General features: G+C 44.1%; 1 protein-coding gene across 1 annotated transcript in view; it reads right to left on the bottom strand.

Annotated features, from left to right (window-relative positions):
• The window catches only part of SLC17A6 (solute carrier family 17 member 6), a 45802-nt gene that overhangs the window by 26124 nt on the left and 3708 nt on the right, over positions 1 to 15970 (bottom strand). The window contains exons 2-3 of the mRNA XM_053389295.1: positions 14902 to 15154; positions 12874 to 12992 (exon numbers count right to left, since the gene is read on the bottom strand). Of these exons, the coding sequence (XP_053245270.1) occupies positions 12874 to 12992; positions 14902 to 15154 (372 nt within the window). The remainder of the gene's footprint in view (positions 1 to 12873; positions 12993 to 14901; positions 15155 to 15970) is intronic.

Here is a 15970-nt window from a genome sequence, read left to right as displayed (position 1 = left end):
CTATTTTAACTGGGAGTCAAGTTTTAATTGGACTCATTATCACCTGCTAGACTGGAAAAATAAATTAAATTCTCTTGAATTCTGCTGTCACAAATCTAAGCTCAAGGAGAATAGCTCAAGGGCACTTGTTTACTGTGTGACCATGATCACTCTGAATTACAGAATCTCACTTCCCATAGAGAATCTGGTTAATCTGTTTGTGTTTTATCTCCAGACAACCACTTTGTTTAATGCAGTTGCTTTGTCAGACACCTTGCAGTAAATAATCCAGCAGAACTAGATAGCATGAAGATTTGTTTATGGCCCACTACAATCTGTGGAATCCAACAAGAGGGCCCTGTGAATAATGCTACCTGAGCCTCAAGTCTGAACATCTAAGACACACTAATACATATGATCAACATTTATGGAACTTTATTTTCCTGGAGATTAACCAGAGAACTATTCTTCTGGACACGTTTCAGAACCAGTGCAAGCTCTTCCTGTTTAAGATTAAGTGGGTGTAGGGATACTTAAATGTGTGTTATTTTTCTTTTGGCTGTTTCAATACACAGAGTACACAGTTTCAAGTTACCACATCTAGAAAAAGCAGTGATCTATCTTGAAGACTTTTATGGCAGTCCGGTGTGTGTCATGGACAGAGATTTATTTATTTATTTTTGTCAATTTACTTGTGTTTCCCCAGTGAGAGAAAAAGAGGCAGAATACGTATTATGTTTTCCAAGAAGATGTGGGACCACATCCATCCAGTGCTACACCAGCTGCACTGGCTCCCAGTGGAGTACAGGTCAAGTTTAAGGTGCTGGTTCTAACCTTTAAAGCCCTCTACGACCTGGTACCCTTGTACTTACTGGACAGCCTCTCCTGGTATACCCCATGTCTGGTGGAACGCTCTCCCACAAGAGACCAGGGACCTGTGGGACTTCACATCTTTCCGCAGGGCCTGCAAGACGGAGCCTTTGGTTGGGGCCCAGTCTGACCCCCCTCCTCTTACAAGACCCTGCAGATAAGTGGCCTCTCTAACTCTTCTCACTGGCTCATACAAATAGCTGAGCTTGGTGAGAACTTAAGGTTCCCAACCCCTATAGTTATAATTTGTGGTTAGCCATCTGATCTTATTTTGATTTTAATCCAATTTTAAGCTGTATTTCAGTTGATTGCTGAACTTTATGTTTTAATGTATTATATATTTTGATGTTAGCCACCCTGAGTCCGGCTCTGGCCAGGGAGGGCGGGATATAAATAAAATTGTTGTTGTTGTTGTTGTTGTTGTTGTTGTTGTTGCTTCATCATGGTGAATGGTTGCCTTTTGCTGCCATTTACCATGATGAACTGGGGCCATCACATTGTGTGTTCTGGTATTCTCCACCATGACCACTGGGAACATAGAGAAGAAGCTGGAGAGTCCCAGTATGATGGCTCCAATTCACTTGATGAACAGTACACCCAACTATTATTGTATGAATGGCATCAGTCTCCATGAAAAGGTGGCTATTTTTAGCAGCAAATGGTCTGGTCTGCTTCTTCTTATGTGTACATCACCCAGTTGATTCAACGTGCCCTTCCTTTATGTGCACATCTAAATCCTCATGTGCACATTTTCCAGTTGCATCACTGCTTTTAGACCTTAAAATGTCAAGTTATGGCTATCAGAGTCAAAGACAATTATAGACCCAGAATAAGGCGAAGTTCCTATTACAATAACTATGGAGTTTCTGTGGGCTAAAATCAGCATGAGAAATGAATTTGGCTTTCCTGAGCCTTATATGATGAACTTACATATTTTTCAATACATCTGTCCACCGCCAGCTAATCATTTCCTCTGTGAGTACGCTGATGATGTTGATATAAATCTAAAGTTACTAGGACCAAACACCAGCTATAATAGCAAGAACATACGGACAGCCTCAGCAAGACTGAAAAAGAATTTTGGATAAGAAATATGAAGACACAACTGTTCTGTTCCTGTCTGGTACAATGGCTGTGTGGGACAACTCATGCAATCAGAATTAATTCTTACAAGCAGTGAATGATTAATTTCTTTTTTTAAAAAAATACTGCAAGCACCCCATTGTTTAAATAATTCATACATTTAGCAAAAAAAACCCCTAACAAACCAATATGACGATTTGAAATATCACATTATCAAACAAGCCCATTACAATTATATTTCTCAGATAAATTATTAACTCTGTGATGATGTGAAATGACACCTTTTGGGCTTTCAAAGGAAAGTAAGTTAGCTCAATTAAGACTCCAAAATGAAGATCAAATGGAGTGCTGGAACTGTACTATAGAGGGTCACCTGCTCTCACAAGAGATCATGCTAATGCACAGCCTCCTTAGATACTGGCCACTTTAAGAGGAGCAACTATAATAGTGACATTCAAGACTGTTCCTTAAAAGCAAATGAGATGCTTCAATTGTCATTAGCTGCCTTTAAAGAAAATGTATAATTTGACTGAGTAATTGCAGATATGTGATACTAATGAACCTACATGTGAATGTTCCTATCAGTTATTTGTGGTAATCTGATGAAGATGGTCTGAATAAAACTCAGACCTAAGATGGTAGATTCACTTTGGTCCTTCAGAAATAATGGATGCTATCTGTGGTTGGCAGGGGGCGGGGGGTATGATATCATTCCAGAAAACCCAAGTAATCTTGTTTGTTTGTTTGTTTGTTTGTTGGAAGTAAATCTCAGAAATGAATATATGGATAACAATTGTTCTGAAGGGTCAAAAGCATATTTTTGTTTTTAGATTATTCATAATGTACATGTCACTCTACAGGTACCATTTAAATTAGGCATCTCCTCTGATATGAGAAAGGATGCCTCTCTTAAACTGGTACCTGCATATTTGTATTTTTAAAATTCTTTTTTTTTATAAAAAAAACCTCCTGTCTAATTCAGAGCATGCTGTTAATAGATCAAAATGTTTTGATTAGTCATTCTGATGATCTACTTAGTTACCATACCAATATTTTTATTATAAAATACTGGTCCCTATCCAAAGAAATTCAAGGGCGGCAGAAGACTACAAGATCACTGGTCTGCTCAAGCTCATAACATACGGTACTAGGTGTAGCAGGTAGAACATCATGTCTCTAGAGTCTAAAGAAGGGGCAGACTAATCTAATGCACAGATGAAGTGCTGAATTTAGATTTGGACTGTCAAAATCGGTTCAAATGCCCCAAACTCTCTGGATGGGCTCTTTGATAAATCCCTGCCTCAGCATCATGGTGTTGTGGGGAAAGGGTGAGATTCAAGTGTAGTGAAAGAAGGAAAAGTAGGTCTTGGTATGTTGCCTTTTTCTGGGCTAGATCAGTTAATGGTCCTGAACTCAGGTTCATATGAGTTATGCTGGCAAATCTGTTACAGTAGCGAATAATTGCCCATAAAAGCTATAGGAAAGCCCTATGAAATGGATTTCTTAATATTTAATCAATGGAAAGTTGATCCCAGGCTTCTAATTTTTCATTGAGAATTTCCCTGAAAGGAAAGGAGTGACTGTGCTAAATTAAACCCTCATGACTCCACAGCGAACACCTTTTTGTTCCTATTCTCTGCCCTTAGAGCATTCATGGTGATGTCATAATTATGTTCCTCCAATGGCAGATCTCTATGCACCTCATGAGAGAAGAGATGCCTCTGGAATGAATAGACTAATGAAACCCTCTTCCATTTTTAGATGCTACACAGGGAGATGTTGTTTTGTTCAAGCCAAGTGCTGTGCAAAAGTCTTATCTTCCACACCTGATCATCTATTTCTTGTGTTTAGGGAATTTGCTGAACTGTCTTGTGGTCAAAAAATGGAATAAAATTTTTAAGATAAGTAAATACATTTAGTGCCAGTCAGCACTATGCAGATTTTTTTATTTCCAAGGAATAAGATACATTGGCTTTAACAGCCTATGCTTCCAAACACAGTATTTAGGATGAGAATGTTACATCTTTAATATTGTACTTGGAAATATACTATATGAAAACCAATGGGTCTTATTGCCGTTAAAAGTGTTTAAGGTTGGGAATCACTGGGTGTAAGGTAAAGTACTGTATGAAAGTTGAATTCCATTTGTACTGGAAGTATTAGGTACATTTTGTGTCTTCAGCAACTCAAACATTCTACAATCTCATACTCTAGTCTGGAACACATATAGTTAGAAGTAGTGGAACAGAATAGTAATATAGTGGAACAGAAACTTACTTCTTGAAAGTTAAGGAAATTATTCCCAGGTAAAATGTTTGATTCATTACAGAATTGCAAATGCATTGTAACTAATCCAGAATTCTAACCAGATTTGGAAATTCTGCCAATTAATAACCTGCTATGGATTTTCAGATCGTCGAAGAATTGATGCTTTTGAATTATGGTGCTGGAGGAGACTCTTGAGAGTCCCATGGACTGCAAGAAGATCAAACCTATCCATTCTTAAGGAAATCAGCCCTGAGTGCTCACTGGAAGGACAGATCGTGAAGCTGAGGCTCCAATACTTTGGCCACCTCATGAGAAGAGAAGACTCCCTGGAAAAGACCCTGATGTTGGGAAAGATGGAGGGCACAAGGAGAAGGGGACGACAGAGGACGAGATGGTTGGATAGTGTCTTTGAAGCTACAAACATGAGTCTGACCAAACTGCGGGAGGCAGTGGAAGACAGAAGTGCCTGGCGTGCTCTGGTCCATGGGGTCACGAAGAGTCGGACACGACTAAACGACTAAACAACAACAACAACAATGGATTTTCATTGTTTATTTCATATTCATATTCTGTTCATATTATGTTGTGGGTTCTATCTAGGTTCATAGGATTCTCAGCTCCTAGAAATTTCTCCAAAGGCTTCAATATATACATCATGGCAGCACGATTGCTCATAGCAAAAAAAACTGGAAAGAATTTGATAATCTACAACAGGCATAGGCAAACTTCGGCCCTCCAGATGTTTGGGACTACAATTCCCATTATCCCTGACCACTGGTCCTGTTAGCTAGGGATGATGAGAATTGTAGTCCCAAGCATCTGGAGGGCCAGAGTTTGCCTATGCCTGATCTACATATCACACAATAGAAACAGGAAGAATGGACAATCGCTTTATCTGAGAAACTAAGAGAGTGTGTGCCCTGAATGATGCAACTGATACACGCAATTTTACTGAAATATGACATCCATTTATAAAGTATTCACATGAACACACTGATGACTGGCACCCACCAACTACGCATACAGATCTATGGGAAATTTTTAGTGTATTAGTCTTCTGATCTGGGGGAGGGGGGAAATCAATTGTTTTGATAATGATATGCTTATACTGTTGGTACTAAAGGGTTAAGAGGTAACAAGTCGCTCTAATCACTGAGCAGCTGGAAGTCATTAAGCATCCAGGAATGTGAGTTAGTTTGTATAAATAGTCAGTTCACCCATGTGTTTTTTCCCCCTTGACCTGACTCGCAGACTCAGTTTGTGGCCATGGGCGTGTTTGCTGATATGAGTTAAGTTTAGAGTAAAGTTTTCTTTATGCCGGAGATAAAAGCATGTGTGCTTTATCGCCAGGGTTTTTCTTTTGTGAATAAAGTTTTTTCCTGAGTTCCAAAGTGCTTGCTCCAGGATTCTTCATTGAAAGGTACTGACTCTCCTGCCTTCTTAAACCGCTGCACGAAATTCTCTGCTGAGATAAGATTTATGACATTGGAAGCGCACTGGACGTTTACTTAACATTAAACTAATTAAAGTTTAATTTTCATGAAAATTAAAAAAAATAAAAATATGAAATGGCAGTGACAAATATGCCCTGGGGGAGGGGCATTCCTGAGTCAGAGTGCTATGACAAAAATAAAAGCATGTACATCATGCATTAGCAGCTTCCTGCACTCCAGTGTTTGAGCACATTTTTTGTATACCTGACATATCAAGGTACAGCTGAGGAGTTCCCTGTCTGAAACCCTGGAGAGCCACCACTGCTCAAGTTACATGGGCCAGTGGTCTGAATCATTATAAGGCAACATCCTATGCTTCTATGGTAGAGTCATCTGAAGGAGTAGGGTGAAGTTCCAACGATAAACTTTAGGCCAAAGCCTAAATAATGTCTCTGAATAGTCTTGTGCATTTTCTGTGCAATTAGAATTATCCTAGGGATGGGAACCACTGTTCTAGTGCAGTTGCAGCCAATGGAAACTTGGAAGCTATGATGTGGAGCCTAGAAACTAGCTCCGGAAGGCCCACCACTGGGAAAACCTTTCAGAAGCCAGTTAACTCTTCCACAACCTGTTCAACAGATAATCTAGCTGAGACTGGACAGAAAATCTACTGAAATGTGTGCCCTGAATTTGGATAGACAAACTGTTTCCATAGAACTTCCATAGTCCATTCTCCCATCCAAGTTAAGACATCCAAAACTTAAGACACCATTGTTCTCAAAAGTCACCTGCAAATTTTTAGCCACCCACAATATTTCTACAATTTCATAATTATAGAAATAATAATTACTGTTATAATTCACTGTTGGAGGCAATATGCTTCTGGAAACCAGTTGCTGGGAACTGCAGGAGGGAAGCACACTGTTGCACTCAGGTGCTACTTGTGGGCTTCCCATAGGCATCTGGGTGGCCACTATAAGAACAGGATGGTGGACTAGATGGGCCCAGGGGTGTCTTACCCATAGAGGCTAGTGACGTGGGGCACCAGGGCGCCAAGTTCTGGAGGGCGCCAGGGAAAAGGCAGAGGCTGGACGTGGCACCTCCCAGCATCAGCTCGCTGCCCTTGCCGGCCTCCACCATGCTGTGCCGAAGCAGCCAGCTGAGCCTCTACCTCTTCCCCACCAGAGGAGCCGCCCTCCAGCCACTGCCCACCTCCTCCAGCCCCGCTGGCAGCACCATCCTTCCTAAAAAATTCTGGGAAACTGGGGGGGGGGGGTTGCTGGAGAGAGTTTTGCACCACACACTGGATATGCTTAAGACGGCCCTGATGGGCCTTGGCCTGATCCAGCAGTGGTCTTCTTATACTCTGATGTTTTTGCATGCCAATCTTCTCTCTCTCTCTTTTCAGTCAAATAGGTGCATGCACGTGAAAATGGAGTGCTGATGCATGACATTTATATAAAAATAAAGGTCATTGTCATCAATCTGGACAGCTCTGAGCAATTTTTTAAAAATTAAAACACTATGTTATCAACATTTGAAAGGATGAAGTGTATTTATTAAAGTATGTATTATTATTATCTTTAGTCATTTTAGTTCAGTCATGATAAAAAGATCTGCTGCACAAGACACATCCATGTATTTGAGTATTATTTAATTTTCCTTGCTAGAGCTGATTCGTAAGAGTACTTTTAGTACTGTGCAGTGTGCATGACAACAGCTTGTTAATGGTGTTGTTGATTTAAATCGGTGTAATTGATTTTATTAATTAATCTCAGATTAATGTTTGGGTTTTTAATCAGGTTTTAATTAGAGCTGTCCCTCGCAATAAAGTGTTCATCCTTTGCAATGGAAGGGCGGGGGGGCAATTTATTTGTATTTCTAGCTTTTTTATTTATAGAGTTTTTCAGTTTTGATCATGGATTTCAGATCGTTTGTTTTCAGGGGTTTTTTCCCTTCAAACTGACCCTGTTAGAGTTTTCTGAAACCCTGAAAGCATCACCTGTATTCTATACCTACCCTTTTAATCAGTTCATTTATTGATTACACTGTTTAAAAAAAACAACCAAGAAAGTTAATCACCTTAGAAATCCCTGAATGACGAATTGACTGTTTGACGGTTCTGCTGATGTGAGTTAACTGGATCTGAGAAAACACTGGATTAAAATATTGCACTCTTTACAAACGTTCCCCGTGTAGTATAACTTGTGAAAGGATCGCGCCCTGCTCCTAATTAACAGCACGACACCATTCATTCACTCTCCGTTCATTGCGCGTCTTGAAACTGGGCATAAGGGGTGAAGCAGGGTGCACGCAACTTTGATGGATTTGACTGGACAGAAAATACAAAGTCAATGGTGGGGGGGGGGGGAGGACGGCACCAGGAAAGACTGGCGACGTCGTCGGCTCCTTTAAAGGCTCGGCTAATAAGATAAAAGCGCAATCGTTATTTCCTCTTTAACTCGAGACTAAATGGACTTGGTAAGAAGAGCTCTCTGATGGGCACCTGAATGTGTGTTAACTGGGGCTTTCATTCCCCCTTTGTATTGGGGAAATGCATGGCATTATACGAAAATGGCTACAATTACGGTTTAGTAAATAATCCCCGATTGCTGATGAGGAGACCAGCGAGCCTGGCGCTTCCTGGCCAGAAACAAATAGCCACATATCCTCCGCAGTCTGAAATCATGCCGCCCTCTCCCTGTCTCCCCAAAGAGACCGTCTGCCTGCCTCGCTCCTCTCGCCCATCGGAAACCCCTTGTAACGTGATGGAGCCATTCTACAGTATTGCACCGTGGAGCGCGCAGACCAGTTTGGAAAGCGCTGCCCTTGCTCCTCATTCTTCCAAGTTTCCAGATTTACCCATAATCATGGGCGTAGCCGGGGGGGGGGGACTGGGGAGGCAGGGGGCAACTGCCCCCTAGGTCAAGTAAAACAATAGAAATACCTAACTAACTGACCAATCAATGCCGTTCTGTCCCCCCTAACCAAAGTCCTGCTCCTCCTAGCAAAAATCCTGGCTATGCCCATGCCCATAATGCTCCCCATAGAAACAACTCAGTGCCATTTTCTGCCGCAAAGGTAGCTAACGCGATGCCCTCCCCTGCAGCTCTCTCATCCCTGAACATTGGTTGTAGGTCAAAGATTCACAACCGCACTATATTGACTGCCTTTGCAATATTGCTGGCTTTGGACAGATACCCCGAGATAACATAGGTTATCAAATATATTATTGTGGGTGCCGAAGCACCCACAGAACCCTGGAGATGGCTCCAGTGCGAGATGACACTTATTCCAGTAATGTGGAACACAATCGCCCCAGTCCTTTTTCCCAGCTCCATCCAAATGAATGGAGAAGGAATCCTCCTATGGAGGAGATAACCATTCACTCCTATGGAAGAAATGGCCATGCACTGGTATGGGGGAACTAACCGTTTATTCACATGGAGGAACCATCCATTCATTCGTATGGATGAAATGTCCACTCACTCGTATTGTCTCAACTGTGGATTGTGGTTGGTGGTGGAACACGCAATGACTTCCCCAATATGGGCGGAGCCCGGCTGGTAGGTCTGGATGGAGACACTAGCCCAGCTGCTCCAAAGCAGGATGTCTCAGTCGCCACGCTACCCATATTTGCCTATAGAATAAAAATTCATTGTTGTAAAGCCAAATCCAGGCCTATGAACAGAACTTAATATGAGCCACCTAAGGAAACCTCGGGCCCTTCGCCCAGAAGAGAGTACTGTAAATAAAAACTCCCAGCTTTCGTATGTATGTATGTATGTATGTATGTATGCATGTATTACAAGGCTCCCCTCTGCCCCGAAATACAACTGGACTTTTTATCCAAAATGGTGGATAGAATGCCTATTGCATTGATTTAGAACCTAGCAGGTGATCTGATTTCAATGCGCCTTTTAAGCATACAGGTTTGATTTATAATATCGGCCACGATCGGTTCTATGGAGAATTGCGCTTGTTTTGGCATCTAAACCTACAGTACACGTTCACAGATTGACTGTCATGAGTCGCCATTTCCTCGGTTTCCATCTTGTCGCTGTCTTCCTTTACGCATTCCGAATTAGTTACGTGCCATTCCTCTCCCTCCACATCTTACCAGTTCGCACAACTATAATCGCAAAACTATAAATTCGGAGAGATTTAGGGCTAAAGAAGACGACACCCCACCCCCGCACACGCACGACTTTGGGGAGGCTGAAGGAGCAATCCAGGAGCTGGTTCGGGGGGAAGTGGATTAGGTCTTACTTCTGCCTTTCCAAACCTGTATACAGTGGTACCTCTGGTTACGTACTTAATTCGTTCCGGAGGTCCGTTCTTAACCTGAAACTGTTCTTAGCCTGAAGCACCACTTTAGCTAATGGGGCCTCCTGCTGCCGCTGCGCCGCCAGAGCACCATTTCTGTTCTCATCCTGAAGCAAAGTTTTTAATCCGAGGTAATATTTCTGGGTTAGCGGAGTCTGTAACCTGAAGCGTATGTAACCCGAGGTACCACTGTATTCCGGTTAATCTGAATTGGGAGTCCTATGCACGTCTACTCAGAAGAAAGGTCCACCGAGTACAACGGGGCTTACTCCCAGGTAAGTAGGTATAGGAGTCCAGCCTTAAATCAGCGCAGATTCTAGATCAGGTGGTGCTCTCCCACCCGACGTAAAATTCAGTTTAATAGAGTCGCATTGAGATGTTCAGGGAAAGCAAGCTTTCCTGCAGGACTTTTCCCTGCGTCCGATTCCACCCGCACCCGCTTTCCCTTTGGAAATTCAATCTACAGCTAGGTTACCCCGTTTCCCATTTGTGCAGATAAAGACCCGGAGTAGTTTGAAGCGCTCCGATGGGGGTTGGTAGCGGTGGCGATTAAATCCCTGATTCCTTTTTTACTCAAGCCAAACAACTGGTGGAAATCTTGCCCAGGGCAAGAAATGACGATCGGGTTGACATCCGCCTCCCACCCCAGAGAGCTAGGCAAGTGAGATGCGCGCGCGTGTGTGAACACAGTTACTTTGATTCATGACTGCGGACTAGGAGAGGGAGGGGTTTTATAATAGCACAAACATTCCCCATTCAGAGCTGCAAGCGCAGGATCGGAGCAGGCGGCGTGGGAGGAAAGGCGATCGATACGGGGAGCGATCAGCACGTCTGCATTGGCTGATGGATTGGTCTAAAGGGCCTCTACGCGCGGAGACTTTCTTCTTTGGAACATCCAGTCCCTTCCCGGGGCCGCCTGCTTCCGGGTTGGAGAGCGCGCGGCGCTAGGACCCCCCTTGCTCCTCCCAGAGAGGATGGCTCTGAATGCCTCCTGCGCCCGGGAATCCTCCGAGGATCTAATTAACAGGTAGAATCGCCCCCCGGGTGCCTGAAACCTCCTTGGCAGGCGCCATAGAAACGGAGCCTTAAGACCCCGCGCCATCTGCACTTCCCTTTCATTGTGCAAAGCTCTCTTGGAAAGCACTTTCCTCTCCTGCTTCGTGCAGCGGGCGCCTCATTCAGCTCCCCTTCGGCTGCCCATTAATAAGGACTCCCACCTTTCATCTGAGAGATACGCAGTCTTTTTGTTTAAATAAATAAATAAAAAGGGGATAATTAATAATAATGCACTCGACTCCCCATCGACAGCTTCCCAAAAAGCTCTGCGGGTTATATATAACCTGAGCGAAACAAATGGACTTGTCTCTACTTGAAGCAGACGTTATAACAGAGAGCCCAGCCAGACCGCATGAAATAGTTCCGAACCGTCGAGCAAGCGAACGAACGAGTATACTGCGTTTCAGTGATGTGCAAAAAACAACAACCAAAAACAACAACAGGGCTTTCATATATGAATAATATCTTAATGCCTGAATAATAAGATCTGGAAACAACGCCAGGAACAATACATATCATAAAGTGTAACATTAAAACCAATAATAACAATGTAAAAACAGGAGATTGGTGTTTTGCTAACACGAACCCGTGGGTTTCGGTCCGACGAAAATGTGTACAATTGTTAATCTGCTAACTGAATAGTAAGTACTACTAGTAGAGTATGATTATTATAATCAATAATCAATTTAGTTAAGCTGAAGTATTTAACTGAAAGTCAATGTTGTGCTTTTTATTAGTTCAGCTATCAAAATACTTCGTTTCAACTGGGCTTGGGAGGGAGCATGGACTCTCCGCCCCCTTTTTTGGTTGTCATTGTTAGCAGCCTCGGGCGCTGTATGTTGAAACTGAAAGACGCGACATGAACCGAAATGATCGATAATAAACGATGACCGTTTAAAGAATAATCTCAGATTTCGGGTTAAAATGTCAGTGATTTCAGCTAGAACTGAGTCACACACCCAGCAAAACAGTGTTTAGGCTACAATCCCATAGCCAGGCATGGCCAAACTTGGCCCTCCAGATGTTTTGGGACTACAATTCCCATCAACCCTGACCACTGGTCCTGTTAGCTAGGGATGATGGGAGTTGTAGTCCCAAAACATCTGGAGGGCCAAGTTTAGCCATGCCTGCCATGGACCCTTCTTTGGGAGCAAGTCTCATGGGATTTAGTTGCACAGAACCGTTGCTGGGTTTTATTCCGGACTGAACTGAAATGTATTCATTTGGAAACTTGCGGCGAAAGACCAGAAATCCTTGGTAGGGAGAGCGAGAGACTCTGCCAGGGATGGTGTGTCCAGTAGTGCCCTCAAAGCAGGACTTTGGAGCAGAAATGCCAGAAGCTAAACAGAATCCCATCTAAAGATGGGCTGGAGGAGAGGCGTAAAAGCAGAGTCCTGGCTGTATGTACCACTGGAGGTGCCCTGCCTTGACTCCTAAGCGTGAGAGAATTCCCCTTCTGTTCAGTTCGTCTAACACAAAAACAGTCTGTCGCTCCACCAACAAAGATTGGCTGCAAAGCCAAACTATTCTGGCCTCTGAGTCTGCGCCCACGTACTGGCGGATGGGGAGCACCACTCCGCACTGCGCTGCTACGCTTTGCACCATAGCGGGGTGGGGGTTGAGCTCCGCAGTGTGGCTCATCGAGGTTTCCCCAAGACAGGAGGCTGTTTCTTTCCAACAGCCCATGCAGGAAAAGAAGCAGCCCTGAGCCAACAACAGGTCCCCGCGGCTCTCTGCCTCTTCCTTTGTCAGCAGAAACACCAACCATAGAATAACCCAACACCATGCGGAGCAGACATCTCGCTCTTTGTTTACTTACTTCGCACGTGGAGGAGGGGAGAGATCGGGTTGCCATTACCTGTTAGCTGCCAGCCGGGATGAAATATATCCCCCGGGGATCTGCGTGATTATATAGCCCCAGAAAAAAGAACCGTGGATCATGCCAACCGTCTCCGGATCCCAGTTAAACTTCGCTTTCTTCCGAAAGCGACCAAGCCAAGGAAAGGAAAGACAGAGGGAAGAAAAAGAAGATGCGTTGTAAGCAGTCATTTAGAAAGGACAGGTCGGTGCTAAGCCAAGGTCCACGGAGGGTACCTGCAGCTGTCAACCACAGAATATGAATGTGGCTTCCCTTGACGCTGCTAAATTCAACAATTAGCCCAAACAAACACATTGGTGTTTTTAAAGGATGGGGATTGCTAACGTCTCTGTAACCTATATATTCTTAATTCCTGTTCATTATTAATTATTAGTAGTATTTATATTATTGTACTAGGATGATACTGTACTCTGGGACTTTATGATTCCAGGTTAGCATATTGGGGAGTAGAGGGGGTCGACTATATTTGAAAAGGGTCACAAGTGGATCCTGGGCGATCGCCAGCTTCAAATCAAACATAATGTTCAAAAGCTTCTGAACATAACAGTGTTTGAAACGGATCCGTCCAGCAATTTATTTCATTGTATAAATAAGATACCTTTGCCACTTTGTGTTAGTCTGGTTTTTTCCTTGGGAGAAATGGTTGGGGACGGGGTTGGTGCGTTATTTTGTGAGCCATTTCACGTTCTCGATTACTATGTGGTGATTTGCTTGTTTTTCCATTGGACACAAACACCTTGCTATTCTTCTCACCAAAGAAAACGATTATAAAGGGGGAAAACTTGTTGAAGCGACGTGCATTTATCCGCCTATAAGCTAAGCTTCACCTTCCCTCCGAGTTTAGGGGTTTGATATAGATTTGCTTCGCTTTCCTCATATTCTTAATAAAGATTCCTTCCCTCGCTTTTAAAAAACCAAGACGGACCTGATTTGACAATCGCGATGTAAAAAACAACTGATGGACCGTCATCTCCTTAATTCCGAAGTTTCCAGAGAGCTAGGGGGAAAACAAACGTCTTTCGTAGTTTTTGGCCGCTTGGTGTAATCATTATTATTTATTAGGCATATAAGTATGTTTAAGGGTCTAAAATAGCAGTTGTCCAGAGGGACCACCTCTGCCCTGTTCCCTATCGATTTTGGCAAGTGCGGAGCGCAGACGCTGCCATGTAACGGCTGAAGTCTGAGCTTGGGACCAGCTCTGGGTTTGAACTGAAGAGGCGAAAGCAGGAAGCGGAGCATCATGATCCGACTCAGGGTGGGGTGCGGGCTCCTGGACTCCTTTCACCCCCATTCACAGCTGAATAATTTAGGATTTTCAATCGATTGCGGTTGCGGTCCTCCTAGCCACACCTAATTGGAAGTCAGTTCAATTGAACTCAATGGGACCTGCTTCCAGGTGTGCCTTGGGCTACGAGTTCCTTGCAGCTGGTCGTCGTCTAAAATACAATTGTGTGTAAGAAAGTGGGGGAGCTACATTTTTTTATTTATGGGTGGGGTACCCTAGGTTCAAAGCCCCACTCAGCCAGGAAGCTCATGGGATGATCTCGGGCCAGCTACGTTCTTTCTCGACCTCACAGGGCTGTGAATATAAAATTGCTTGGGGAGCGAACCATGTAAGCCCGTTCCGAGCTCCATGGAAAGAAAGCAGTAGGAAAAGCCAACAGGTGCACCATATTCTCATACCAACGACACCAAAACTGAGTCTGGTTTTAAACGGGGGAAGAAAAAAGAAACAGAAAATGAGGCGGGTGAATGAATTGGAACGAGAGAAAGAGGAGGAAAAAATGGATCAAAACCAAATGAATGGATTCATCTCTCTTTGCAATGTTTTTTTCAGTTCTGCTTAAAGAACCTTTCCCTAAACGCTGAAGTCAAACGACGACATACAGGCCACCTCTCTTAGAGTCTAGCCTATGTTGTTAAAATGGACGCCTGAAGGGCGTTTGGGAGTCATGATGGTGCAGGTGGAAGAGGAGAACTGTCTCAACGTGTCTCTCTCTCTCTCACCTCTTTGATGACTTTCCCTCCTCGGTGTATAGTGCTGTTATTGACCATGTCCACGATGGCTACTCCCAGGTTACAGCGGATCCCAAAAGAGATGCAGAAGCCCAGTCCGCTCATGATGGCGATGATGTATCTCCGCGGGAGCCCGAAGCAGGTGCAGTCGCACAGGGGCGCCTTCTTCTCGGGCTGCTCCAAGGGTTTCCCATCTTCCGTCAGCTCGATGGTGTCGCCGGTCTTCTGCTTCTTCTCGAGGACTCTGCCCAAACCAAAGAGGACACGATCTCAGTCAAGGGACTCCAATCCCCTGGCCTCATTTATCTTCAGGATTTTATTTTTGCCCGGAGTGGGTGGCAGAGGTTAAAGCAAGGTTAAAGATTCAGGGCTTAATCTGAACCAGGAGTGTGCCTTAAAAATCAATTTAGCGAGTGCTAAACCTCGCTGGGGATATGTAGCAACATAGTGTACTGCTTTCCACTTAGCCAGATCCTTGGTCCGCCTAGTTCAGGAAGTACTGTCTGCCCTGACGGAGAGTGACCTTCCAGCGTTTCAGGCCCAAGAATGAACCCGGGGCCCTTCTGTTGCAGATGAGATCTGCCCTACATTAAAATTTGGAAAGGACAAGGGGGCTTCGGCACACGTTTATTTCCCTCACCACTGACAAATATCCCGCCACAACAGCCGAGAGGTTGGCAGGCGTGATTTAGGAAACGTTTCCATCTCCTGCGTGGGTTTCACAAAGCAATTCAACGAGGCGCCCCTGCCAGGCTTCTTGATTCCTTCCCCCTCCCCTCCATTCCTTATGTGTCTCCTGATGTATGGGAGGCGTTCGACTGCGGAGACGCCATGTTGGGCTACTTTGCAACCAGAAACATATCCTGGAAAAGGGGGCGGAAACCCACGTCTGCTTGCCTTTTAGAGAGAGGGCTTTAACTCTCTTATAAAGTGAGGGTTGGGGGTTGGAGTGTGCAAGCCCATGAGGCCCGGTGAGGCCTATTGATAAGGGAAAGGGCGTCTTTTTTTTTCTTTCAGAGGCGACAGCCAGTTGTCTGGTTTTTCTGCCAGCACTCAAAAT

The sequence above is a fragment of the Podarcis raffonei genome, chromosome 1 (genome assembly GCF_027172205.1).
Source record: "Podarcis raffonei isolate rPodRaf1 chromosome 1, rPodRaf1.pri, whole genome shotgun sequence".
NCBI classification, from domain to species: domain Eukaryota; kingdom Metazoa; phylum Chordata; class Lepidosauria; order Squamata; family Lacertidae; genus Podarcis; species Podarcis raffonei.
The sequence above is the reverse complement of the archived record's forward strand: the minus strand, read 5'-3'. Positions and strand labels throughout refer to the sequence as shown.